The following is a 26,754-nucleotide window of genomic DNA, read 5'->3' as shown; positions in this document are numbered from 1 at the left end:
TGCAAAATGAAAACAAATAAACAAACAAAAATCAAAATAAAAAATAAAATTCATGTTCTTTCTTCAGCATTACCATTCTTATGGGTTATGGAAGAATTAAAATAAGGCAATATTTACGAAACTTTTATAAATTGTAAAGCACTATGTAAATGTTAATTCTTCTTATTTTTTTTTTATCGTTTGCGGTCTGGTAAATCCCCAGTGTACGGTGGGCACTGGACTGCTGTATGTTGGATGATGAGGTCTCATGAGTAACTACACAAGCTGTGTTGACCATCCGTAAATTCAACTTACAGAGGGGCCAGCAGGTCCAGCGGGGCCTGTGGCACCAACGCCACCATTTTCGCCTTTTGGCCCTTTGGCTCCTCTCTCTCCTTTAGCACCAGCTTGACCAGCAGCACCCTGTTGGAAAGGCACAGTCAAAGCTCTGGTATCCCGATCCACTCTCCTCCCCACCTTGCAACGTTTCCAGATTAACCTTCATTACGTGATACTCACAGCAGGACCAGCAAATCCGTTGGGACCAGCAGGACCAACCTCCCCACGTTCACCCTAGGTGGGAGAAGGGATTTAAAAATGTTTCAGCAATCCTAGTTTCATTGATGTCTAAGAGTTGAGAAGTAGAAGTATCCTAAATGAGCCAGGTTTCTACTTACAGGGGCACCCCGAGGACCAGCAGGACCAGCAGGACCAGCAGCACCAGCTTCACCCTAGAATAGGGACCACAAATGAGTCTGTTAATAAGGTGCCTCACATAAGATGCTCAAAGAAGGAGGAGGGAGAGAGAACAGTGGTAGACAGTGGGCTATTGTCAGAGTTTGCAGTTGCCTTGGAAGAGATAACTAATGCACATCTCCCGGAGTACAATGAAGTGGATTCTTACTCTACTTAATGCCGTATTCATTTTGGGGGTTGAAGTGGTATTGGTTGTACACTTGCAAAAACACTATAAATCAGTGCCCACAATACCAGAAGGAGGACATTTTAATTTTTAGATGGACATAGGGCTGATCTATTTGCTGCAATCTTTGCGATACAATAAATAAGATCTATTTTAAGTGGACTGTTCAATGTGAAATGGGCATGCTATGTATTTTATTGATTTTCTACAATTGAAGGCTTTGAGAAGGCTCAGTGCATAAGGATATTGTTAATGGGCAACAGAGAAAGGCTTTAAAACAAATGGTAAGGATTAGAGTTTAGATCAGATAGGTGGCACATCTATAGGAAGGGAAAGAAAATTTTCAACACATAGCATTTGTTTCCTGCTACCCTATCACAACAGCTAGGTTTTTAAATAAGTGGACTTTATACCAAGCCATAAAAAATGAATTGCTGGGGCTCTCTGGGACCAGGGCAGGCAGGAAATTTTAGATACTGCTGTTGGCTCAGGGAGTTACAAGTCAGTGAAAAGGCATGCTTACCCGGTCACCTGTGGCTCCAGCGGGACCAGGGGCACCTACAGCACCAGGAGGACCCTAGTACCAAAAAGGAAACATGTCTTATTAATAGCGCGCCATACCATCAAAAGTGAACCTTGTCATTCCTCTTTGCTTGCTCATACAGTGACCGAACACTTTCTGTACACTCTGGTTGGGCATCAGGAAAGCTTCTGATGCATTTTAGTTCTAATTATCAGGATTATTAGAAGCCACTCTCAGGAGGAGGGTACCTCAGTAATATAGGTTATGGAAATGTGTAGCTTAAGGGCAGGTTGGAAATTTGGGAGATCTGAACTCTGCTCTTGTAAGATTCCCTGGAGAGGAGCAAATGAGTAGCCTTGTTGGGAACCGGTAGAATTGTGTGATTCAAAGGAAGGATTATTACAAATGTGCTACAGTGAGTTATCAGCTCTGAGGGACAGGTGAGAAAAAGAGCCAAGGCCGACTATGGCCTGGAAGAGCCCTGATGCCAATTCCCTAGGTAGGATAATTATACCTTTATGGGATTATCTTTGGCATCTTCCTGGCATTAACAGCTAATCTTTGGGGCTGCTCTTTGAGTGATAAATTTCTAAAGCATACATTTGAATAACTATAGGACCTTGTTAGAGGTTATGGCTTCATAAAATTTAAGAAAATTGGTGGGTTTTTTTTTTTAAAGCCCTATTATCACTTAAAATAATTGTTTAATGTTCTGTTAAACCTAGAGATTTTGGTCTGTAGTTTGTGGTTGGTGTAGTTAACACCGGGGGAAAGTAGAAAATTCAGGATATGATTTTCAAAGAGGTTAAATCCTATTGAATTTTTCTTTTGGAACACGTTAAATGGTATTATTTAGTCATAGATCCAGGAAGGAATGAAACAGTATCTTAGTAATCTTGAATCTTTTTTTTTTTTTTGGTTTTATTTTGGAAAATTGAGTTCCAATTAAGTAAAATGTAAAAGCACAAAAAATCAGTGTACAAAGAAACATACAAAACTCTACTCACACGTGCACCATCTCTGCCAGGGTTACCAATTTCCCCTCTGAGACCGGGTTCACCCTGAAAGCATAAAGCAAGAGCAACTTTTTGTTTTCTGATGAAATTTTTGAATCAAAATTCATATGAAGTTTTTTTGCTTTGGTTTTTTGCAGAAGATGCTATGCTACCTTTAGTCATTTGAGACTTTTAGTAATGCCTTGATTCCCTACCTTTTTGTAAGATATTAATCAAGGAAAACAATAGGAAAAAATAATTCAAGACCCTTTGCAGATTATTGTTAAACATTCTTTTCTAATTTCATATGCCATCCTGAAGCATAATCAGGCAAGGTACAAATTCACGTGGACAGAATTAAAAGGCAACATCACAATGGGCTGCAGTGCCTGATCACTCTTATGGCATAACTAATGCGGCAGCACGGTTGACAGCTGTTCAATATAGCTTCTTCCCATTAATTAGGGCAGGATGAGGCATTATTTTTAGTGGCATTAAAATGAGCCTCATGTATTACTCAACACCATCTGTTTGTGTGAAATTCCATGGTAGCAAGGAATTTTGCCAGATTAGTGAGTTTAGAAATGCGTAGGTGCTAGGTGGCAGAGGGAAATGTGTATACATAGATATCAAAATGCTACCAGACCACCTGCCAAGAATTGTAAGAAACCGGGCATTCGTGTACGGCCTTCTTTGCTAGATTACATCAACAATATGTATTAAGGTCCAGCACGGAGAGGGTACCTTTTCTCCCTTGCCTCCAGGTATGCCAGCAGCACCCCTCTCTCCTGGGAGTCCACCAGGACCAGATGCACCAGCAGTGCCTGGAGCACCCACCACACCGGGTTCACCCTTGAATTAAGCACATGGGAAATCAATTATTTCAGTGGAGAAAGAAGAAAATACAGAATCAAACTCTTGAAGAATTTCAATCTCAATGTTTATATGGATGGCATTCTCGCCTGCTCAGAGACACAAAGGCTATTGAAAGGAGGGAGAATGTAACAGAGAGAGAAGCTATTGATGACACGGAGACAAGGGTAGTGGGAGTGGGTGGCAGTGATTCCTCAATAACCTACTCCAGTCCTCTTGAGGAAGGCAGACATGAAGAAGAGGGTAGGACAATGGGAAGCAGATAGTGAAAAATGTTTGTCCACAGACATTTTTCAAGGATAAGTCTTTTAGTCTAGACAGGAAACGTAGAAAGAGATTTTGTCAATTGGGGAGCTGTTTGTGTTCTCATCTCCTTAAGAGTGGAGGCTATAACTTCCACTTTTATATAAAACCCTACAATTTCACATACTTAAAACCTGATGACTAGCTTCTAAGATAAATAGACCCCTTGAAAGTGCTACCACACAGAACCATATGTTCTTTCTTATTTTCTCTCTCCCTCTTACCTTGCTTTTTTTTGTTGTTGTTGTTGTTCCTCCAGTAATACCCTTCCACATACAATAGCTTTTTGTAACTAATCTTTATATTTTTTCCCCTTAAAGTTAAGAATTAGAACTAATATGAGTTGCTTTCTTTTTCTTGTGGTTAATTTGTTTTTCAGAAATATGTAATTCCATCTATTTTAAAATCTAAACCACAGATTCCATTTTGGAACACAAGTTTTCAGACTTATATTTTGGGGGTGAATATAACGATCAGTTAATTTTCATCATCATAAATTCTCTCATTATTACAAGTTAGAACACTTTTTGTAATTTTATTCTATGGGGTGAGATGTTGAGAAGGTAAAAGTTTGTTCTCTAAAAATAACATCCAATGTATATGACGTTTTTAGATTAAAACAAAAGCATAAACTGTGTGATGGGAAGAGGGGGAAATCCATACTAATTCATTTATGTTTGTGGAACACTGAAATTTCTCCTACAGTTTTTTTTTTTTGTCATTGTTTGTTTGTTTTGCATAATTCAGGCCCACTGGACTCAGATTGCTATTTACTGAGAGGGAAATCATCACAGAACTAAATATAAATAAAAATCTGAAAAGCAGTTCTTCTTCTATTATAAAGGTCTACTTATTCTAGGGCAGACTAGGCCAAACCAGCAATACATAGAACATACAATTTTACCTTGTTGCCATCAGGCCCTGGGGGTCCGGAAGGACCTCGGCTTCCAATAGGACCAGTTGGACCGGCAGCACCACTCTCCCCTGGGGGACCACGTTCGCCCTGTAAAAAAGTGATTAGAAGAAGCATTGCACCATTCATCACTATCAGAGATATTGTTTTACATACCAGAGTCCACACAGCTGTTTAGCTTTTGAACCCTGGTTCTGCCATTTATTAGCAAATTAAAATTTCTTTTGTTCCTAATTTCTTCACTAGTAAAATGAAGAGATGGGAGGTGAAGATCTCTAAAGTCTCATTTGGCTCTAACACTCTGTGACTAGAAGTCCAAAATTTGTTGCTTCTAGAGTATAATATTTAACCTTTGGAATTCATTTCTTTTTTTTGTCTTTTCTGTGATAGATTTATAAGTAAAATAATTATGCCAATTATGTATAGTATTCAAAGGAAACAACTGTCATTTTAGTTAAATAATAATGCCAGCTGTAGATAAGATTAGGTATCCTTATATCTATGCCCCCTGTTTATAATCTCATGCAATAATGATGTAACCGTTATAATATTTAAGAGGATATATATGTATATGTGTGTATTTGTGCATCTATATATATCTTTGTCTACCTATATAAATATCTCCCAATTTACATCTAAATATCACTATAACGCAGCATTTTATGGCCCAGAACATTTATTACATAGGTTTATATTGTAATTGTTTCAAAACACCTTGTTCTATGCTATGGTAATTTTTTGACACTAACTTTTTTTGGGCATCCTAGATATATGGTAACTAGCAACATAATGAGAAACTGTAGGGGCAAACTAATCATTCCAGTTATGCTAATACCCATGGACAAACTAAGTCTACTTATTTTATTTTTCTTTATAAGATTAGACTCATGAGTTAAGCTTTAGACTTTGAACATCAATATACATTGCAAAAATTGACTTTAGATCTTAGTAAGAAACTACTTTTCCTTGGCTCAAGTCAAACCACTGTCATATATATATCATGCTTGTCTAACTAAATTGCTGACTATAATACATATATTAATTCATTTCTGTTTCTTATATCCATGTTGTATTGAATAGGAAACATGAGTAACTGTACAAAAAAGTCTACTATCAATTTAGAAATCTAATGCTGTCTACAGATTACATTTTACTATAGAAGAGCGTCAGGAACTTGTTGCAAGGTCATTAGTGGCTTTAGGGAGAAAGCACTACTTCTTTTAAAAATATACTGCCAGAGTTTATGAAAGTTAATTAAGTAACACTTACTCTTACGCCAGCAGGACCAGGGAGACCAAATTCGCCAGGGATACCCTAGACAAAACATGGGAATCAACGAAGCAGGAAATTTATGTGTGATCTCTAAATTCACTTGTGATTAAGATATATGAAAGATTTTGAAAGAGTGAAATAAAGCTAGCTCTAACACACAAGTGCATAAGTACACAGGATAATAAAAACAACAGAACTTTTAGTGTGGAAAGATAAAAAAGAGAATTCTATTGATATCAAAGATGCTATATATTGCAGAGCCTGGTACAAAACAATTATTTCCCATTATTTACCTTATTGCCTTTAAAAAAGTGATAAAACAGACTATCTCTTTTGATAATATCATAAATAAACATGAACAATATCAGACACTGCTTATTTTTAGCCATATAACAGAATGTCTTCTTAATAAAAATTATCATATTCTGTACATTACCTAGTTAATTGTACACCCAAGTGTATCTCTTTTATTACTGACCAGCTGTCTCGTTAATGTGCCCCACTATTGACAAACGAGACCAGGCCACAGAATGCAACTAAATTGAGGCACATTCATCACAATTACAGAGAAAATGACTCAGAACTCATGCCCTGATTGTGGATAGCAGTGTCATGTCTGAATGCCAAGAAAAACATTAAAAGCAATTTTTCAGGATCTAGTTTGATGGAAAATCAGTGCATTTACTTCTTCACTATGGGGAAGGAAATAATTTGTATTCTAACATTACCAGGAACAATAAAAAAAGTAAGGCTATTAAATGAAATATTCATTGATAGATTTTATTTCCATAATGCGATGTTTCATTAAATCCATAAAACCAAGTAAGTTGAACTAAAGTAACTTGACTCATTCTCTCCATCAGCACCAACACATGTAAAACACTACTGTTAATATATGAAATACGAAATTTCCTTTTGCATGGTATAATTGCACTGCAGTAGGGTATGAAATAGGAGACTATCACTGGTTTTACTCACCCTTTCTCCTGGTTTGCCAAGTTCACCAGCTGGACCTGAGGGGCCAGGAAGACCCTAAATGAAAAGAAATACAAATCTCAATCTTATGGCTTTGTTTGGGAGATTTGCTAATAATTGGGTTTGGGAGTAGGGATTAGCAGCTGTCAATAAGAGCACGACTTTATGTTATTAAAGCATTACACAAAAGTTTGTTTTGAAAAAAACGCACCCTTCTTTGGTTCAATTCTGAAATCATATTCAGTGTGGTAGGGGAGAGTGATAGGATGATTTACACTTGGATGGTCTGACCAAAGGCAGTATGTTTTAGCTGACTCACCTGGAAGCCTGGAGGACCAGCAGGACCCTGTTCACCTTTTCCACCTTGCACACCCTAAAAATGACAGGAAAGATAGCATAAATAGCAATGCGTGCCACCATTGCTATCTATCTATAGAACTTTTGGACTGAAAAGGGAAGGCGGTTGTTTTGAGGGACTAGGTACATTCTAGTGCAGAAAAGCATAAGAGTGAGAGAAACACTCACTTGTGGTCCGGGGGGTCCCTGAGCACCATTGTTTCCATCAGGACCTGGAGCACCCTAAAAATGTTCAACAGAAAAGCTGACGGTTACCTGCAAGCCAGACAGTTTAAGACGCCTCAAAGCCTTATGCATTACTTCCTCAAAACCAGTTTGTCATTTTAGCATGAATAAAACTCATTGCGAGTTCCTGCCAAACCCAAATACTGCCTACTAAAACTTTTTTTTTTTTTCGCTTTTTTCTTTTTTTGTGTGTACCAGTCACACAGAATCTACTAACTTTTGATATGGCTCAAGAGAAGTCCAAGGAAGAAAGGCAATTTATAAAGGCCAGAGAATGCTAGTACAGATCCATACCCTTCTAATCACAAGATGAATAAAATAAAAACCAAATGCTTCTATAAGTATTTTTGACTTAACATACATTCTGATTTGTTATAGCTCACTATCTTATAAGTTTGGTTTAAAAAAAAAGACTATGATGGTAAAAGGATGCTTGAGGATGTTATGTTGGAAAGAAAGTGACAGAATGATAATCAGATGGCCTCTAGGGATGTATGTTTCTCAGGCAAATACTACCTGAATGGGTCTGGACAAAAGTTAGCACCTACCCGAGCACCAGCAAGACCGGCATGACCTTTATCTCCACTTTTGCCAGGATCACCCTATGATAAAAATTAAAAACAAAACAAAACAACCACCTTACACATTTAATGTCAAACGAACCATGTCGATTTTGAAATGTTATTTTCTAGCTTGCTTTTGTGTTCTTTGGCGATTTTGTTATCTAAGGCAGGATCTGTCACCACGCAGCTCCACATGCAATAAAGTGCACGTGCGTCTGCACAGGTGTGGGGCTCAGGAGATGGATTTCAGCAGGTGTGCAAGGATCCACTGGAGATAAACTTTGAACGTGGTATATGGCCTGCAGTTTTCCTGTGTTGAAAGGAACCCCCTTGAGGTGGATGTGATTGATAAGCAGGAGAAATACTAGAGTTTTGGTGAAATGTGGCAAAAAAGTGCTGATGGAGAAAAAGTTATGGCGATTCTTACAGTGGGGCCTTTGGGTCCAGGGAATCCGATGTTGCCAGGCTCTCCTCTTGCTCCAGCTGGGCCAATTGGGCCAGGCCTGCCGTCAATACCAGGGAGGCCCTGGAATCAGAGTTTATTTAAAGTTTACTGGACATCCACACGTTCTTGCAATCTCAAGCTTATGATGCTGCCACAGGATGAAACAGAGTAGTTTCCTGAATGCACAGAGCTTCTTGTACAAAGCGTCAATAAATTACGAATCCATTTTCCCTTTCTAAATAGGATGTCAGTACACATCCAGCCAATTCAATTTCTTACGTGCGCAATTTCCCCCTTTCCCCTGTCTTTCCATACCCTGGTCACCTGCTTCAATTTTCCCTGCCACATTTTTCTTTTCCCCCCGCTCTGCTTTCAGCGCTGCATTCATTTGGACTCCATAATTACAATCTATTACGTTGCATTCCCAGGTGATGTATGTGTCTGATATTTATTTTCAATGTATTCATGTATAAATAAGCCACAAAATAGACTTGATAGGGGTGCAATAAGTGTCCTTGAGAATATAATGGAAAACGAGCGATACTTACTACAGGACCTTCTTTACCAGCTGGGCCAACATTTCCAGGGGAACCAGGAAGACCCTATAAGACAAACGAGGATGCTTTTATATTGGCACTTTAACTCACGTACTCCAGGCTCAAATTAATTGAAATCTCACAAAAGCACTCCTCTCCTGACCCCACACTTTTTGTTTGCTGCCTAGGGTAAATCATTAGCGATATTAGCCACTAGCTAGGAGGTGTGAAAAGAGCTCTGAAATTTTTCTTCTTTCTATGTTTTGTGCCTTTCTTTTTATTGAATTTTAGTGTAACCGATCCATTTACAGATATCTCAAAAAACTGTTAAGCAGCATGGTATATGGGTAAAATGTACCACATTATTTACCTCATAATAGAAAAACTAATACTGTTAGTAAGCAATTTCCAAAGTGGATTTTTTTTATTGCTATATTTTGTGTCCCTATTCCTTGTTTATGGTACAATTACAGTTGATATTCACCCATAAGAGATAATGGAGGCAAAAAAAATTACTCTATTGCTATGGATTACAGTGTCTACAGATCTAAAGGTTATTTCTCCATAGCTAGTGTGATGATGAATACATTATAGCACTTTGTGATTGCTGGAAAGATGATTTCACTTATGAATCTAATAAACTAATAATGTATAGTCCTAATATATTTCATGAACATCTTATATAAAACTCCCAAATTAAGATAAAAGATTCATGCTGATAGGAGAACCAACTTAATTTGGATATATTAAAACAGATCTATTCTTCCAAAAACCTCATAGCCATTGTATCAAGTAACAAATAGGAAATTTATGAACTAATTAAATACATTAAAATATCTACTGAGCTTTGATAGTTAAATTAAAAAGGCAACTGTCAGCAAGTCTACTAACAAATTTATTTTTGATGTTTTTATTGTTATCTTCCATATTAACCAACCCTTTAAAGAAGGAGAAAGTGCCAGATGTGACTTGCTCAGAACTCATCTGAAACTTACTCGGGGTCCCATGAGACCAGGCTCCCCAGGACGACCAGAATCTCCACTGGGGCCTCGGACTCCTGCAGGACCACTGGGACCACGGTTACCAGCAGGGCCCTATTAAAAACAAGGGGTGAGGGAGAAGATTGCTAAAGTTAATGACATGCCCACCACCAGAGGCATTAAGCTCCCTGCCAGGAAGTGAGTGATGGATGACTTACCATGACGCCAGCTCTGCCATCAGCTCCAGGAAGACCTCGAGAACCAGGACCACCCTGCAAGAAAGTACAGGAAACAGAAGGGAATTAGAGAAAACCTTTGCATCTGATAAGGCAGAGTTTATTAAGACAAGGCCTGATCCTCCTGAGGGGGAGATCCAGACCCAAACCAAGCCAAAACATCACCCCAAACCCCAAAGGAATGCGAGGATGAGCATCGTGCAAAAGTAGGTCAATACTGTTTCCAGACCAATTTTATAACATACCAAATTGAAAGTCAACGATTTGATAAAATAAAGCAGATGGAAAGCAGATGCTTTTTTCATCTAGAAAACACACTTAGTAATTTTGACCAATTCCCAGTCAAGGGGTGTCATCATCTGCCTCTGGTATGTCTCGGTGGCAGGAGCATTTGGAACCTACTCTCAGCCCAGGAGGTCCTGCGGGGCCAGCAGATCCAGGTTCACCAGTGGGGCCTCTCTTTCCTTCTTCACCACTGGGACCAGGAGGACCTTGGGGCCCAGCAGAGCCCTGTTTAATGAAAAGAACAAAATGAGGGGGAGTAGAAACATAATTTTTATACTATATCCAGCTAGAGAAACTGGATTGAAAAGATAATTAATTCCATAAAACTGTGATGATAGAGCTACTTACAGGCTCACCCTTGTTACCACCCTCTCCTTTGGAGCCAGCTGGACCGGGCTCACCCTAGGACCCAAAACAAAACAGTGGTCAAATGACAAACATTTCCCAAAACTCTATCGCAGACAAATCTCTTGGAATATTTATGGGGTGAGGTAAAAGGAAGCTTGTGTTCTCTAAGAATGTGCCCAGTTCATATTTAAATGGCCTATGGAGGAATGGTCTTGGTTGCAGGGGCACAACTGATATTGTAGAACTGTGCCTCATTTATCTTTAGGCAATGTTCTAAGAGAACAGGAAAGATGGGTCTGTGTGCATATGAGAAGTGAGTGTACGTACAAATACATATACTTATAGTAGAAAAACAAACTAAAAATGCTACGGAAGGAAAAAGTAGGAGTAATAAAATCACAAGAAGTCTAGCTAGTGATGAAATGAAGTCTAGCTAGAGCTGGTATTTCAGGATGATGACAGCCACAGCTATGACCACTTACAACGAGTCCTCTGGCACCAGTAGCACCGACAGCCCCAGCAGGCCCAGGAATACCACGGGGTCCGGGGAGGCCAGGAGCTCCAGCAACACCGGGAAGGCCCTGGGAAGGAAAAGGCAGCATGATCCATTAGGAGGTAATGGGCTGCAGGGGCAGCACCTGTAAATTGCCTTTAAAACCACAGCGGCACCACGTTAGCTACCCGGATGTACTCACAGCAGCACCCTTTGCACCAGTAAGGCCATTTGCGCCAGGGTTACCCTACGAGGAAAAGGAAAGGAGAAGGGTATCAGTTAATGGGAATATTTCTGTTCTTCTTTGACCCCACCTTCATTTCTCTTTTTTTTTTTTTTCTGTTTTTTTTCTACTCCATAAAGGTTAATGACAATGGCTACTTACGGGAGGTCCAACGGGCCCAGAAAGGCCTGGAAGACCCACTTCACCACGGGGACCCGCGGGACCAGCAGGGCCAGGGTTACCAACAGGTCCAAGTTCACCCTAAAAGAAATGAAACTGAGGAATTCGCCAGCAAATAATGAAACAGTATATCTCTGAATTTATGAAATGTCTTCAGAATTGCAATCATTTCCCTTATCTGGTTCATTAGGATAAGATTTGGGTTTGATTTTCTATTTTCCTTGCAGGGTCTTGGCTATTTTTGCTACCCTCACTCTACCTCACTGTCTGTGGTTGACTCTGGTTCTCAGTCAGTCCCGACTAGTTTGGGAGCATATCCCATAGTTGCCCCATGGAATCGGTTTCCATGTTGCTGTCTATCTCTATGATCACAGTGCACAAGTGCAGAGAGATGGTCTATTTCAAACATGGCAGTGAGAAAACTGGTCATCCTATGTCCATTTTGAAGGGAGGACTAATTAAGGTAATTGCTCTATAATTATCTATCTATCTGCAAACATAGTTTTGATCTTTCACATCACAGTAAAAAGTTTATCAAGGTAGTGACAATGGTCACCAGTGTTTTTACCTTGGGACCAGGGGCGCCTGGGAAGCCTGGAGGGCCAGCAGACCCAATGGGACCCTGAAATCAAAGCAGAAGGTGGTAAGAAATTTCCTCCAAGTAAATTAAGAAAACAACAGACAACTGAAGTTGCTTAGAGTGTCTTGATCTTAATTGATACAGGCAAAGAAAACACTTATAACCGGTCTGTTGTCACTGGGATCTTATCAAAGGGAAGACATTCACAGTAACCAAGGTAGGGTAGATTTTTACTTTACAGATCAATCAAAAGCCCCAGATATTTATAAATAGCCTATACTACTTATAAATGGAGCCTGCAAAAGATCTCATAGAACATTTGGTAAAGTGTCTGCAACGATACTCTTTCGTAAGAAATGAATGAAGAAGATAGCTCCCATGCCACACTCTCAACCCCTTCCAACTCCCCAGTGTCAAAACTTACAGCAGGACCCACAGGACCCACGCTTCCATCACTGCCACGTGCACCCTATGAAGAAAATAAAGAGGAAGATCAAGTGGAAAGTTATATGGCAGCCATTAGAAGTTTTTCAAAAAGGATAAAAATCAGCAAAAATAGAAGCACTTACAGCTGGGCCAGGGGCACCGACACGTCCTCTCTCACCAGGAAGCCCACGGGCTCCCTAGAAGCAGAAATAATTCAATAAAATCCAGAATGCTAATTTAAAAGAAGTCACAGGCATCATTCCAATTTCCAACATGCACAAGAATCCACTAAAAATAAATAGATCTTGTTCTAATCCCACCTAAAAGTAGTGGATTTCAATTAAGCATGCAGAAGGCTATTAGAAAAATATCAAAGAATACAATGCACAGGGAAACGGTAATTAGCAAAAACATTAAAGAAGTTCCAGCTCACAAAGAGTGTACACATTTAGATTTACAACAGAGTAATCGATACTTACTGTTTGACCTGGAGTTCCATTTTCACCAGGGGAACCAGGTTCACCCTACATAGAGAAGGATCAAGTTTTTGTTCATTATGTATCTCGATTATTTTTTCTGATTGTGCAATTTTTACCCTATTATTTCAATTTGAATCATTCATATATTTTGCAACATTTCTTACACATATAGATTGTTTCTCATTATGCCAGGTATATAAATTTGAAAATTTGCTAAATTGTGTTTTTATTTAGATAATGCCAAATATCAAGGTATAAAGAGATGTGGTTATTTGCATGTACCCTTCCCCAAATTCCCCTTAGATTCTGGACATCATCTAGACTAGCTTACTATGTATTAAGAATGATGTTATAAAAAGAGATGGCAAAGGATAAATTTGTTTTTAATATAACTATATTTACCCTCTTTAATGTCATTTTGAATACTCAGTGTTATCACTTTCATGAAATATGCATGAAAAATTGAAGCTTCATGATGTTTTTTAGAGCTGTCATGTTTATTTCCAGTCTATATTCTTATCCTGAGTAAAAACTATGGTGATAGTGGTAGTACGGGCAGGGGGTAATTTAGCACCATGGCACAAGTGAAATAAATTTCCTTCGAGATAATCTGATATAGAAATAGAAGAAACACGGTTTAAGAGACCTCAAAAGGACCCTTCATTTCTGGGATTCTATGGGAAGTATATTCTTCAGGAATAAGCACCTCGGTGAGGGGATCAGAGTCTCTAACCTGTGCCCTTCTAACCACTGGATGTGTGACCCTGGGCAAGTCACTAGCTCTTGCCAAGCCTCAGTTTCCCACATGTGCAAAATGAGGGGTCTCCAAATCTCCTTGCAGCACTAACATTTTATGATACTGTGATTAGTAGTCTGAGCTGTTATATTGAGCTCTTGGGAAAATGAGTTTGACCTTATCCATTTGTGTGGCAGCTGGAAAGTTAGAACAGATTCTCCATATTCATGTTCATTTCTGGTCCCGCTAGTATTCGTTACTCATTAATTTGTAATTACGTTGGTATTCACTTTAATATCACATTATCTCCTTAATAGGAAAGAGAACATTTTATAGTTGAAAATGCTGTCAGAGAAGAGCCTAGCCAAGAGATAACACACTTCTGAGACTTTAATTACCTAATTAAAATTTTTTTGAGTGTGCACAGATAAATCACAGGAAAGAGGCTGAAAAGTGTATAGTGACATGAATGTACCTATCTAATTAGTGCACGGCAAAGGAGAATTTACAGTTTAAAATAACACAGAGTGTCCTAATATCTGATGATGTTTACTTACTTTTATTTTGGCTACAGAAATACAATGAAATTACAGAATGAGGAAAGGAAATGGAGGAAGGAACATTATTTTTATCTCAATTATTTAACAGACCTTCGGTTAAATAAATCTTAATAATAGACCTTTTGTCAAAGAATCTCATAGTCCCCACTACTGAGAAATTTGAAGTACAGAAGGGAAAACAAGATACTTTTTAGAATATGGGTAGTGATACTTCAGTGAAAAGTACACTTTTTGGCGGTCATGGGGAATTGTTTAAAAACAATGCTTCTAATTTAATATTTACCTTTACACCTGGAGCACCAGGCTGTCCCTTCAATCCATCTGGACCACTGTGTCCCTGAAAGGCAACGCTTATTATTAAAATGCTGTTCCATTACAGTGCTTGGTCAAATAAAACTCTTTTATGTAATGAACATCTCCTGGGTGAATCTGTGACTGCTTCAGGAGAATGGAGTCCAGTGTCCCAGCTCCTGGCAAACTCACTCTATTGCCTTGGGTAAGTCTCTTACCCTTTCTGCACTTTAGAGGGGAAGGATGCAGGGCTAGGTGCTCTCTGGCATTCTTTCCATCCTTAGTAGTAGTATCATTTTCAGATGGTTGTAAATACCCGTTAAGTCATACAGGTTCTATACAATTTTCTCTGTAGTGATCCTGTTTCTTGGTAACTATCAACCGATGGAAAAAACTATATCCTACTTTATTTTCAATCAATCTTAACCCTTTCACTTTCTCTCTCCGTTAGCAAATTCCTGCTAATTTAGAAGCAAATATATGTCACCCAAGAGTTTAAATACACCTGGGTTTTTTCCAAAAATTTATCAGCATTTTCTCTTATCTTAAAAATGTGCTCACCCTAATTCCCTTGAAGCCAGGAAGTCCAGGAGTTCCAGGGAAACCACGAGCACCCTGAGAAAGAAACAGAGAAGAAGGCGAAAAATGTTTTGTAATAAATAAAAAGGCAATGATTGCTTCCCTCCAAAGTACTTCTCAGCAAAGTTCAAGCTTGGGATCAAAGACTAATATATTTTCAAGCACAGAGCCACAAATTAACTTGCTCTAATGTGAGTAACTAAGACAATGGTATTTGTAGAAAACATAACTTAGTTGCTTATAGTATGCTTGCTATCATTAATATTCCATTATTGGTATTCATAAAAAATATATGCATGGTTTAGTAGGCTCTTCTATTTGTCAGATGCTCTGATTTGAGTTATAAGTTTGAGTGACATCTATGTTAGACTGAGGCTAGTTTTAGCAGCTACCTTATATCTTAGAGGCCTCTGATGTTTGGACTATATATATACTGTTGTAAAAAGTCTCACCTGTGGTCCAACAACTCCTCTCTCACCAGGTCGTCCAGGTTTTCCAGGGTGACCCTAAAACATCAAAGCATCACAGGGTTACCTTTTGGGTAACCATCAAACAGAAGTGGGAGCATCTTGGTTTTTACAATAGAGGAGAAAGGCATCACATACCAATTTTGGATCCAAATACATATTTAATTAACAATTATATTTCCCTAAAAGCAAGCTTATTAATATTTCATTAAAATAATATTTCCCATATGGGAAGAGTTACATCAGGCATCTTCAGCTTTTGGCAGAATACTTAATTTGGAGCTAGAAATTCTCATCGAGGCAGGAGTATTTAAAAGGTGTTTTGGAAGTGCTTAGGGGCCAACACTTACATCCTCACCAGCCTTGCCAGGAGGGCCAGCTGGACCACGAGAACCTGCAGGACCCTAAGGAAATGGAAGACACATCATTTCATTAAAGCCATATTAATAAACTTCCTGAAAAAAATTTATCACAAAGGGGGAAAAATGTACTCACAGTTTGTCCAGGTTCACCAGGCTCACCAGCAGGTCCTTGGAAACCTTGAGGGCCCTAGAAGAAAAAAAATATGTCATACTTCAAGCCTTTATTTTTGAATTCTCTGTCTTTTTACATAAGAGAGAGTACAAGCTTTTGGTACTTACAGGGGCTCCAGCTGCACCAGGAGGGCCTCTAGGTCCCATTAAACCCTGTAAAGAGGACAGATAGAGTTAGCATTGATACGTTGTCATGGCCTTGGCTGAGGTTAGATAGGACTAGCTAAGAAATGCCATAGACACTTTTTGCTAGGCAGATGAACAAAATTGTCCTGATTTTATTTCATAGTTTTTGTCCCTTCTCTCCACCAGCCCCCGCCCCACCCAGGGAAGCACTTAATGACCTAAGTTTCCTCCACCATTTCTCTCAACCCAGATCAACAGAACTCAATGAGAACTGGATGGAGCTGTCATAGGTTCCTTAAAGTTGTGCAAAATTGGTCATATTGAGACTGTTCGGATGCAATAAAGTGAACTGGTCTTTGCACAAGTGCAGAATATACAATTGCCTTCTATGCAACTGACAAAGCATTTCCATTTGGATTCTCCTGATCATATGTCATCTTCCCATGTCATACTTAGCTAAGCAATTGATATTTTTATTGCCACAAAGGGTATAAATTGAAAAGAATCAAAAGTCCTTCTTAATGATTAGAAGGAGGTTTGTTATAACCTTATAGCTCCTCTAAGGGCTGTTGGTGACTGATGAAAATGTCAAACAAAAGTGGATGTAATGAGGGGTGAAGGAAAAATAAAATATTATTGAAATGGCCTACTGGAAGAGTCTATTATGTGATATTATTGTTGAAAATATGGCTCCAATGGTAGCAGACTGTTTTCCTCTTTGTTCTTTCCGTAGCACAAAAGTAAAGTAAAACAGACTGTTACTAGTTTGCGAGCTAAATATACATTTTTGATTCCCTTTTGCAGTAATCAATGCCTGCGTAAGCTCATCTGTAGGGTCCATTCCTCATAATGCTGAAAATATTTCATGTACAAGTCTCGAGTCATTTGTTCATGACACTTCAACCATGGGGACTCTGCAGTAAAACCTATCTGACTGTAGTAATGCCTAGAGTGAAATAACATGGATTTTATTTAAAATGCACCTAATTTTAATTATAAGAATTATTCATTTAGTTTTCAAGACTGCTTCAACATTAAAAGAAACTGTCACTTTTCAATCAAAATAATTTTCTTAGGCATCATTAAAAATGATTTTCTTTGGCACCATGAATTTTTAATTATATTTATTTTTCCATGTATTTGCAACAATTTCATTTACATAAAGTGTAGTTTATTTTGTGGAGGCTGTGAGACAGACTATGATTATTCATTCATTCAGAGAAGAACCCTGTGGGACTTTATAGTTATTGATTTTCCAACATGGAAAATTATTTGAATACTTTATTGCTGTCTATCTTCCCTGTTTGTGAAACACACACTGCTGATTACATATGTCTGTGCATGTGTGTGGAGGTGAAAGCTTAAATTCTATTTCACTGATATTTAAAAGTAAGATATGCTGCTTTATGCCCCCTAGAGAGATGTTCCAAAGATGGGGGAATCTGAAATCCATATTAGTTTTCCCAGCTTATGTGAGCTTTTTTTTTGAAAATGATATTTACTAGCACTTTACTTTTTTTCCTCCTTTGCTGCTTCTTGAGATATAGGTACTGCTTTAAAACTGATTAATGTCCAGCATTAGCTGAAACGGCTAATTTCAAATATCCAATATAAACAAAGCCAAGAGAAACTCTTTACCTTTTCATTTCAGATATGAGCATTCTAAATTACCAGGAAAAATCAGGGAATCGGAAATCATCAATTAAAGGTACATTACTTCTCAAGTGAGAGTTTTAATTTACAGAAAATATTATCTTGCCCTTAGAGTGTATTAGCTTATTGCACACCATTAGCTCCAACAGAACATCTTCTTTTGAAGATTGAGCACTGAATGCACTGCCCAGGTAAAATCTGTATTTTAAAGACTATGGTAACTTTCAGTAGATAAATACCTTTGTCTGGAAACAATTAATTAGGATCATTAAGTTGTGTGTGCATGTGTATTAAATTCTGTAGTGCTTAATCAAACTAATTCTTTTACTTCCGGCAAATTTTCCTCTATTTCGTATATGCTAGTATACATTTTGAATGCTCATATCAGTTTTTTTTCCCCTAAAATATTTCACTAATGCTTGTTAGAAGCTTAATTTGTTAGATAGGTCATCATAATTACAATCGTAGGAAACTTTTCTAAATGTCACTCAAATGACAGAATATGTTGCTAAATATTTGTACTGAGTGACATAAATGCTAAATGCTAAATTTTACTCATATTCTCTTCTATGTTGATTTATAATCAATAGACTAAAAAAAGAGATTTTTATCCAAATGGCAAAAAAGAAACATTTCCTTATTTTTCACTTCCTGAGAAAGGGTCAGAATCTGTCATGTTCACTGCTGTCTCCCCAATGCATTATAGAGTTTGGGGCCCAACTGAAGGCTCCTGATTAATATTTGTTGACTAAATGAATGCTTTATTCAAGGACTAGATGCAATGAACCATGATATCATTGACTATCAGACATCTTGCCTGGCAGTTAGTTATAGTTCTGTCATTAACCATCTGCATGATCTTGGGAAAAGGGTATAAACTCCCAGTTTTAAAATGATCATGCTGGACTAGAACTTGTTGATCCTTTCAAACAAGTTTGGGGAACTTAATAAATAGTTCTATGTTTCTCAGTGTTGCTTAAAATTCTAAGCAATGTTAAAGAATGTAAAAAAGAAATTAATGAAGATGATTACTCTTTTGAAATAAAATTCACCTAGGATGGCTCCTCTGTCCAAAGATTATTTCTTGGACATAAACATCTGGCCTATCCTAATGAGGAATATTTGAACCCCTTAACTTAGGCTTAGGCTTTGATAAACTTGAATACAAAAAGAGTTATTGTTTTTCATTTGATCCAAGTATTGAACGTTAACCTAGGTAGCTAAAAAAATGGCATTGTAAAACTTAACATAGAATAAATTCTCTATTTAGTAAATTTTTGGCTAAGATAAAGAGATAAACATACCATTGGTCCGGGGCCAAGTCCAACTCCTTTTGAATCATACTGAGCAGCAAAGTTCTAGAGGGGTAAAAAAGAATATATACATATATACACAAATATATGCACATTATATATATATAAACTATAAATAATTACTGGCCATGTAGTGCATTTTCTTATTCTATTTGTAAAAAATTTTTTTCTGTTGTTATTTCAAAGAGAACAAGTTTTGTGATATGATTATTGGTTGAGAATTCTATATTGCGCTCAATTCCTAAGAATTCAGAAGAAACATAAGTTTAAAATTTAGCCCATGCCTCGTTTGAAGTGGAGAACTTCCCTACCTTATCTTTTAAGCCTTTCTTCTGCCCTGTTAACCCTGCACCTCCACTTGCACCCCCTTCCTCTACCCTGAGGAAGGGAAGCTTTCTAAACATTTAATGTCACTGAGGGCTCCTGATAAATTCAGCAGAGACCAAGAGGAAAACTTTGCACTTCCACCTGTTGCCCGTTCGCACCAGAACTACACAAAATGGCTGAGACCTTTTTCTTGCTGAAGTTTCAGAAAGGATATACAGAGTTTTCAAGTTTAGAGAAAAATTAAATTAAAATGCCCCTTGGAAGATTAAACTTTTAAGAAATAGTTCACAGTAATAACTTTACTGTTAAAGATCTCTCTTATAGTGGTAAGTCTATTAAAAAAAGGTGCTTTTTAATGCACTCAGTAGATAAGCAATCATAATAAGATCTTTGGGGGAGAAAGGTCTTATTTCACTGGCATACAGTTGGGTATTAGAACCAGGCTTCTGATTCATAGTGCTAACCAATTAAGCAAATATGTTTTCCTTCCTGCAGTGAGGCCATTTGGCACTCATACCATTGTTAAAGACATAAAGCTAAAAGAAGATATTAATGAAAAAGGGAAATGTACTTTTCTCAAATTAGTTTCAAGCAAATTAAACCTAAAACTGCTTTGAATGTTGGTTCAGCAGACTTCAAGCCAAGGAGAATAAAATGTGGAAGATGTTTGTGAAACTGCTTAAGATCAGGAATTTCACTTATGTAATTCAATCTAATCAAACTTTTTAATAATGCAACACCTTTTATTGTGCCTTACTGATAAAAGATATTAAATCCCCAAATTAAATAATGGTAGTGATGGCCTCAGCTAACTTCAGCACACACAAAGACTAATCCCATAATTGACAGGGGCTCACAAAGAGAACCAGCAAAACCGAAAGTTGAATGAAGAAACCAAAGAAATGAAATAAAATATACTAATTTCCAAATATCAGACTTCTCCCTTAACTGCCAAAAATAAATTTCACAATGAGCCTTATTCCAACAGAAGTATAAGAAACTAAAGTTAGCTAAAAGTTAGCAATACTTAAAACCCTTACCCCGCCAAGACCAGGGGGGCCAGGAGGACCAGGTGGACCGGGAGGGCCTGGGAGACCATCTTCACCATCTCTGCCTGGGGTGCCTGGTGGACCCTGTCAGGTGAAAAGCGAACGAGATCAGAGTTAGACAGGCCCTGTAGAAACCCTTGCATGAAAACCTCAGAATACATGTGGTAAGATCAGTTGCTCAGACCTTTCAGTGTGCAAGTAGGGTGGAAACCTAATATGCCATATTTGTCATTGCTTATTATTCACTTATGACATGAGTCTATTTTAGGAGGTTTAGTAACTGCCGTACCAAGACAACACAGGGTAGTTTTCCTAGAGGAATATCTCCACCATTGAATGAATAAATGAATAAATAATTTCTATGTCATAGAGCTCCAATATTCAAAGAAAGATAGAAATTGCAGCTAAAATTTATAATTCCATGAACTTCATATATCTAACAGTGTATAAGGATGTACTATGTATTTTGATTGTTGATTTCTGACTGTGATAAACTTATTTAATAGTTTTGGTATGCTATGTGTGAATAGATTAATTGATATGAAAATTAATGAGGTCATTTTCTCACAGGAGAGAAAATTCTGCAGATTTCCTACCATTAACACTATTTATGTTGTTAAAATAATTAACTGATATAATTCTCTCTCTAATGAATCGTTTGAATGAAGTACATGTAAGTCTGTACTTTGTAATAGATATAAGATTTATATATTTATATATTGGCAAAAGTGTTATATAATGCCAAACCATATAATTATAAATGTCAAATAAGCATAATAGGGAGGTCTAAGGATGCTAAAATAAAATGTAAGTCTGACTTGTACATGTATGAATTTGGACAGAGAAACATGTTACTGATTACTGTTGCACTATTATTCCCAAGCTATGTGAAGGATCTTACTTCAAAAGCAAACAAAATATGTTAAAAAGAGGACTATGGTGATAGGTAGATAGAGTTCCATTATATATGTGTTAGACAGGTCAATTAAAAACAAAGAAAGGTAGATCATGCAAAGAATATGGCTGTCTGTAATAGTTTTTTCTTTTTTAAAGGATAATCTTGATCTAAAAAGAATATTGATTATATATAATAATGCTCATTCTCCTCTTCTGTAGGGCATTATCTGTCTAAAAGGTGGTACAATTATCTGAACAGATAATATTCTTATAAATTGTCAGTCTCCTGTAGTATCTAATACATAGTTATTCAAATATGGGCCAAAGCCCTTTAACAGTTCAAAAATTACACACCCTTTCTCCACGTGGTCCTCTATCTCCAGTTGGGCCCTGCAAGGAAGACACAAACAGCACAATAATAAATGTCTAAGTAATTTCCAATGAGCATGCAAACCATTCTTGATGATAATTAGTTGGTAAGACTGATCTAACCACAATGGTATTAGATAGTAGCTAAAAAATTGGCACAATCCAATAGACAAAAGCATATTGTTTTATTACAATTATATGTGATCTTTTTCAACTGGGGAACTGGAAGCTTCTAGTCTCCAGCCATTAGGCCAATATTATTCATAGTATTTTTAGTAAGATGATTACTGCAGGTGAAATGAACACTTTGTTACATCTTTAATGGCACATTCATATAGTCAAAGTCCTTTACTTTCATTTACTACCTATAATTAACATAAAATGAATTCCATCTCCAGAATAAACATGCCTTTTTTCTTTAGCATGTAAATCACCACTTTGTATAACATAAATGTAATTAGAGATGATTCTGGAAGATAATAAAACTTCGTTATCTTAAGCATCAAAGCTACTTTATTTTATGTTTTAGCTAATGCATATTAATGTGCACAAAATCTTGACAAAGTATTTTCCTGCTATGGTCTACTACAACTTTTTTTAAATTATAAGTTATCCCTGATAATTTCAGGTACTTATGGAGAAGTACTGGACTCTTACCTTTCTTGCAGTTTCCTAGAAAAGAATAAGAAAAAGATTATTATTAGGAGAATTGTATATATATGTTTAAAAACCACTCCCATTTTGGTGTAGTATACAAATATATCTACAGAGTACATTATATTATGTATTTACTATTATCTTAATGTAATATTTCAAAACAAAATTCTAAATTTTACCAAGAAGTTAAATAAAATGTTAGGTACAGAACCAAATATATATACTTATCTGTAATTATGCCTCAAATTAAATGGATGAACTACGAATTTGTTCATAATAAATATTTTTGCAAATGGCTCCGAGAGAATGAAAAAATTCTCTAGCTCAATGAAGTCTTCTGCTTCATAGTAGCTGATGCTAAAACTCAAACTTCCACTCGATTATTTCCTCTGTATTCTTTACGGGTATTTTATAAAGCTAGTCTTATTCAGTAGCTCCACCCATTTTGGAAAATGGGGTGGGTACTTTCTAAGGCAGCCAGAAAGATTTTGACTACCACAACTTCATGATTTTCTTGGGACTCCAGGTTGGTCAATAACAGTGTAGTTTCTCTCCTTACCTCCCCAGAGAAGACATCGTTGTGACCAAGGAAATCAAAGCATTAAAGAAAAAAATTCTAAAAATAATTTTACCTACCTCTTGTAAAGCTGTAGAAGAAAAGGGAAAGTAGGAAAAATTATATTAGTATCATTTCATTGATCAATAGCAGTAATTAACAAATAAATACACAAGTTTATAAAATTGAGTTACCTAATTAAAGAGCCAATTTATATTTTTTCTTAAGAATATTCTAACAATGGGAAATTATGCAGGTCAAAAGAATGGCAGGGATCAGCAGGGTGATCTGTTTGCAACATTAATATGTAAATATATTTTGAATTAAATTGTTAATTATTTACTATTTTATAAATGCTGTGAAATATTAATGTGTCTGAAGGATATTTTTAATGCTTAGCAATTAAGCTGGTGAATTGCACAAATGAATCACTGAATTTAAGACAAGGCCAGTAGATTGATGAGGAAATAATTTATAGCTTGGTTCATTTTTAATATTTAAAAATCTTAAAAAGGGAAAATTTGGAAAGGATGTTACCTAAAGCAGATTTTGCTTCTTATAAAACATCGAAGTTACTTAGTACTTCACTAAGTTTCTACCATTCTTAATATCCTTTTTCAAAAGGTCTAATTTGCACATTGCTAACTATGAAAATGGATTAATTCAGACATCTGAATTTTTGCTTTAAATTAGTTCACTTAAATTAGGTAAGGTCATTTTACTAATATATATCATTTTTGTCCATGAGAAAGGATTGTTTTGTATAAATGGAAAAACTGTGGATTAAAGATCTTGAAAAATAATTCGGAAAAAAACCTAATTTAATACCCCCCCTTTGCCATAATTGCTATAAATCCTTAAAAACTGAATTCATCTCCTATGGTATAAAAATTACAGGTTAATACGAGATACAACTGTGGCCACACTTGCAATAGGATGAATCACTCCTAAAAATTGCTTTAATTAGGTGGCCAAGAAGTGTGTTATTTGGAGTGAGAACATCTGTTGCAAGAGTCACAATTCAGGAGGGTGGAACACATCCAGCACTGACATTTAAGGGCAATTTATGAGAATTACTGTTAAATTAGAAGAATGATATGTTTACTCCGTTGTGTCCATCAGTAGGAAGAATAATTATGCCTGACTTGATTAACGGAAGTCCTTAAGAGTTTGGAAATTTGCCTTTTAATTACTCAGAAGTGAGACATCTTGAAGAACGTGTGTTTGTGATGTTTGTTCCAGACCGCGGTTGGCTATTGATCAGAAGGTGAGTTGCTTTTGTACCTTCACACTTGCCTACGTCTGTTTTCATTTTTTCTCTAACAGCCAACCCTTTCCTCCCACTGTCAGATCTCATAAAAAATGAACTCTGTAATGTGAATTTGTTCAGTGCAATTGCTCCGTAGTCCGTAGTATCCATAGTGTGTATACTAAAAGTGAAAGAAGGGAAAAACCAAACACATAACACATACACACATATACTAATGCATCAGTCATTATGCAGTGGTAGACAACATGGTGGTATGTGGGTGGAGCAACTTTTTGGGATGTTGGGTGTGGCCAGACACCCTTCATCCCCACCATCAAGTCAATATCTTTGTCTAGTACTTTGGCAGCCATTTCCAAGATGAAAACGGACTGGTTTTCTTCATTCTATCTTCACATGAAACTGGTCATGTAAAGCTGAAAAGTGGCCTTGGAGTCTCATTAGTCCATTAGTCCATCCCATATTATTTAAAAAGCCCAGTTTGACTTGCCCAAGGTCACATGGTAAATTAGTGTCAAAGCCATAGGAAGAACCCCGGTCTCTTGAGCCTCAGGTCAATGTTGATATATCCCAACTTTGTGTTCGTAATGTCTGATTATCACTGGGGGCGTGTTGAAGGGGTAATTCTAAGGCTGAACAAAAGGTAGAGCAGATTTTAGTTAATTGATGTTACCATTTTCGTTACCAGATGGTGAATTGAGAAGCTTATTTTACTTTTTAGAATGTATCCATTCCAAGTAGCATCCATTTTCCTTCCCGGGATACAATGACTAGCTAGCAGGAATGGCTCCAACCAGAAATGTAGGTAACTACTCTCTACAAACTTGTAGAGTCTCTACTTGGGATTCCATTAGCTGAAGGTCTGGTCCCCTGTGCTTTCATTTTCCTCACTCCAGAGGGCGCCTTATCATCATCATCATCATCATCATCATCATCATCATCATCATCATCATCACCACCACCACCGCCACCATCATCATCATCATCATCCAGACAAGCCTTACAACCCCCAGAAGATAAAAGCTCTTAGGAGGTGAGTTTTACATTACTAAATTAAAGGGCTTTCTAAAACAGGCCTCAAGTTTTACAAGGCGGACCTCGGGGCAGTTACCGGGCCTGTTAGGCAGAGGCCCTTGACTTCCCTCAGGGCGGCAGTGGTTAATATCCCAGCCTTGGGGAAAAGACTTCCCGTTCACTTTGAGCTCCACTAAGCTGAGGACCCAGATCCTCCGCTGTCTAACTCTGAAATAACAGGCAAAGTTTCCCAACTTTTGCCAAGAGTCGAACTTTTTATGTTTTCATTTTTAAAGTAATTTCCGTGTTTCTTATCGATTCTGGCGTTTCTCCACGTGCCAGAGAGCCTTCCCTCCAAGCTGTGCCTGGAATTCAGGTTTAGGTTTTCCTTTTTCAGACCAGGGTGCCCACCCATCTAACCTCACTCTTCCCGGTGTGCCCCGAACAAGCTGAAAACACTTACACTGGCATGTTGCTAGGCACGAAGTTACTGCAAGCAGCAACAAAGTCCGCGTATCCACAAAGCTGAGCATGTCTACCACTTAGACATGCAGACTCCTTGTGTCGCAGAGCCCCTGGGTCACCGGCGGAGGTATCACCTGGCGGGCGCAGGCATGCAGTCGTGGCCAGTACCTCCAACTTAGCCGAAACCTCCTGCTGCCGTGGTGCTAAAATAATAAAGCCCGGATCTGCCCTATTTATACGGCAAAAGTTTCTCTGGCCGGAGGGTGCCTCCAAAAGCGCCTCCACCAATGGCAGGGCCGGGGCTGGGGGCCCGGGCGGCCACAGCTGGGAGGAGACTGCGGGGGCGCGGAGGAGGGAGCGCACGGGGGAGGGACGTGGCCACGGGGCTGGCTTCTTAAATTGGTTCCATTCTTTTTGAGGACGTGGACACTTTTGAGGCTTTCAAGGGGAAACTCTGACTCGCTGTCTGCATACCTCCGCCCTCCCCCGCCCTTTCCAAGTTTGGAAACCCTTTTGGACACGTCGGAGTGCTCCGCAGACACCGACGTGGGCAAAGTTTGCGGAGCTCAGGGCAGCCCGGCAGCTGTAGAGGGATCGGGAGCCCGTTGATCAAAGCAGGAGCTGTCCAGCCCTGCCTCACCTGGTGTCCTGCAGGCCACCTGCAGGGGGGAGGGGCGGCGGGGGGCGCGGACGGGGCAGGGGAGGAGGGAGGGCAGACGCGACAGCGTGGCGCAGCCCAGGCCGCCCTCCCCGCCCCCTCCACCCCGCCCCCGCCCCCGTCCCG

At 38.1% G+C, this 26,754-nt stretch overlaps 1 protein-coding gene and 1 long non-coding RNA gene across 2 annotated transcripts in view; one reads left to right on the top strand and one right to left on the bottom strand.

Annotated features, from left to right (window-relative positions):
* The window catches only part of COL1A2 (collagen type I alpha 2 chain), a 36,802-nt gene extending 10,311 nt beyond the window's left edge, over window positions 1-26,491 (bottom strand). Inside the window, exons 1-37 of the mRNA XM_045564564.1 lie at window positions 25,969-26,491; window positions 23,305-23,315; window positions 22,669-22,683; window positions 21,997-22,032; window positions 20,737-20,829; window positions 19,361-19,414; window positions 16,386-16,430; window positions 16,240-16,293; window positions 16,095-16,148; window positions 15,730-15,783; window positions 15,260-15,313; window positions 14,691-14,744; window positions 13,112-13,156; window positions 12,776-12,829; window positions 12,631-12,675; window positions 12,195-12,248; window positions 11,609-11,707; window positions 11,426-11,470; window positions 11,213-11,311; window positions 10,731-10,784; window positions 10,500-10,607; window positions 10,080-10,133; window positions 9,877-9,975; window positions 8,894-8,947; window positions 8,328-8,426; window positions 7,886-7,939; window positions 7,281-7,334; window positions 7,075-7,128; window positions 6,759-6,812; window positions 5,778-5,822; window positions 4,500-4,598; window positions 3,164-3,271; window positions 2,432-2,485; window positions 1,425-1,478; window positions 657-710; window positions 499-552; window positions 295-402 (exon numbers count right to left, since the gene is read on the bottom strand). Coding sequence (XP_045420520.1) covers window positions 295-402; window positions 499-552; window positions 657-710; window positions 1,425-1,478; window positions 2,432-2,485; window positions 3,164-3,271; window positions 4,500-4,598; window positions 5,778-5,822; window positions 6,759-6,812; window positions 7,075-7,128; window positions 7,281-7,334; window positions 7,886-7,939; window positions 8,328-8,426; window positions 8,894-8,947; window positions 9,877-9,975; window positions 10,080-10,133; window positions 10,500-10,607; window positions 10,731-10,784; window positions 11,213-11,311; window positions 11,426-11,470; window positions 11,609-11,707; window positions 12,195-12,248; window positions 12,631-12,675; window positions 12,776-12,829; window positions 13,112-13,156; window positions 14,691-14,744; window positions 15,260-15,313; window positions 15,730-15,783; window positions 16,095-16,148; window positions 16,240-16,293; window positions 16,386-16,430; window positions 19,361-19,414; window positions 20,737-20,829; window positions 21,997-22,032; window positions 22,669-22,683; window positions 23,305-23,315; window positions 25,969-26,038 — 2,295 coding nt within the window. The 5' untranslated portion in view covers window positions 26,039-26,491. The remainder of the gene's footprint in view (window positions 1-294; window positions 403-498; window positions 553-656; window positions 711-1,424; window positions 1,479-2,431; window positions 2,486-3,163; window positions 3,272-4,499; window positions 4,599-5,777; window positions 5,823-6,758; window positions 6,813-7,074; window positions 7,129-7,280; window positions 7,335-7,885; window positions 7,940-8,327; window positions 8,427-8,893; window positions 8,948-9,876; window positions 9,976-10,079; window positions 10,134-10,499; window positions 10,608-10,730; window positions 10,785-11,212; window positions 11,312-11,425; window positions 11,471-11,608; window positions 11,708-12,194; window positions 12,249-12,630; window positions 12,676-12,775; window positions 12,830-13,111; window positions 13,157-14,690; window positions 14,745-15,259; window positions 15,314-15,729; window positions 15,784-16,094; window positions 16,149-16,239; window positions 16,294-16,385; window positions 16,431-19,360; window positions 19,415-20,736; window positions 20,830-21,996; window positions 22,033-22,668; window positions 22,684-23,304; window positions 23,316-25,968) is intronic.
* Window positions 25,502-26,754, top strand: part of LOC123647252 — a 40,840-nt gene continuing 39,587 nt past the window's right edge. Inside the window, exon 1 of the long non-coding RNA XR_006738174.1 lies at window positions 25,502-25,524. This is a non-coding gene — a long non-coding RNA (uncharacterized LOC123647252). The remainder of the gene's footprint in view (window positions 25,525-26,754) is intronic.

The sequence above is a fragment of the Lemur catta genome, chromosome 11 (genome assembly GCF_020740605.2).
Source record: "Lemur catta isolate mLemCat1 chromosome 11, mLemCat1.pri, whole genome shotgun sequence".
NCBI lineage: Eukaryota > Metazoa > Chordata > Mammalia > Primates > Lemuridae > Lemur > Lemur catta.
The sequence above is the reverse complement of the archived record's forward strand: the minus strand, read 5'-3'. Positions and strand labels throughout refer to the sequence as shown.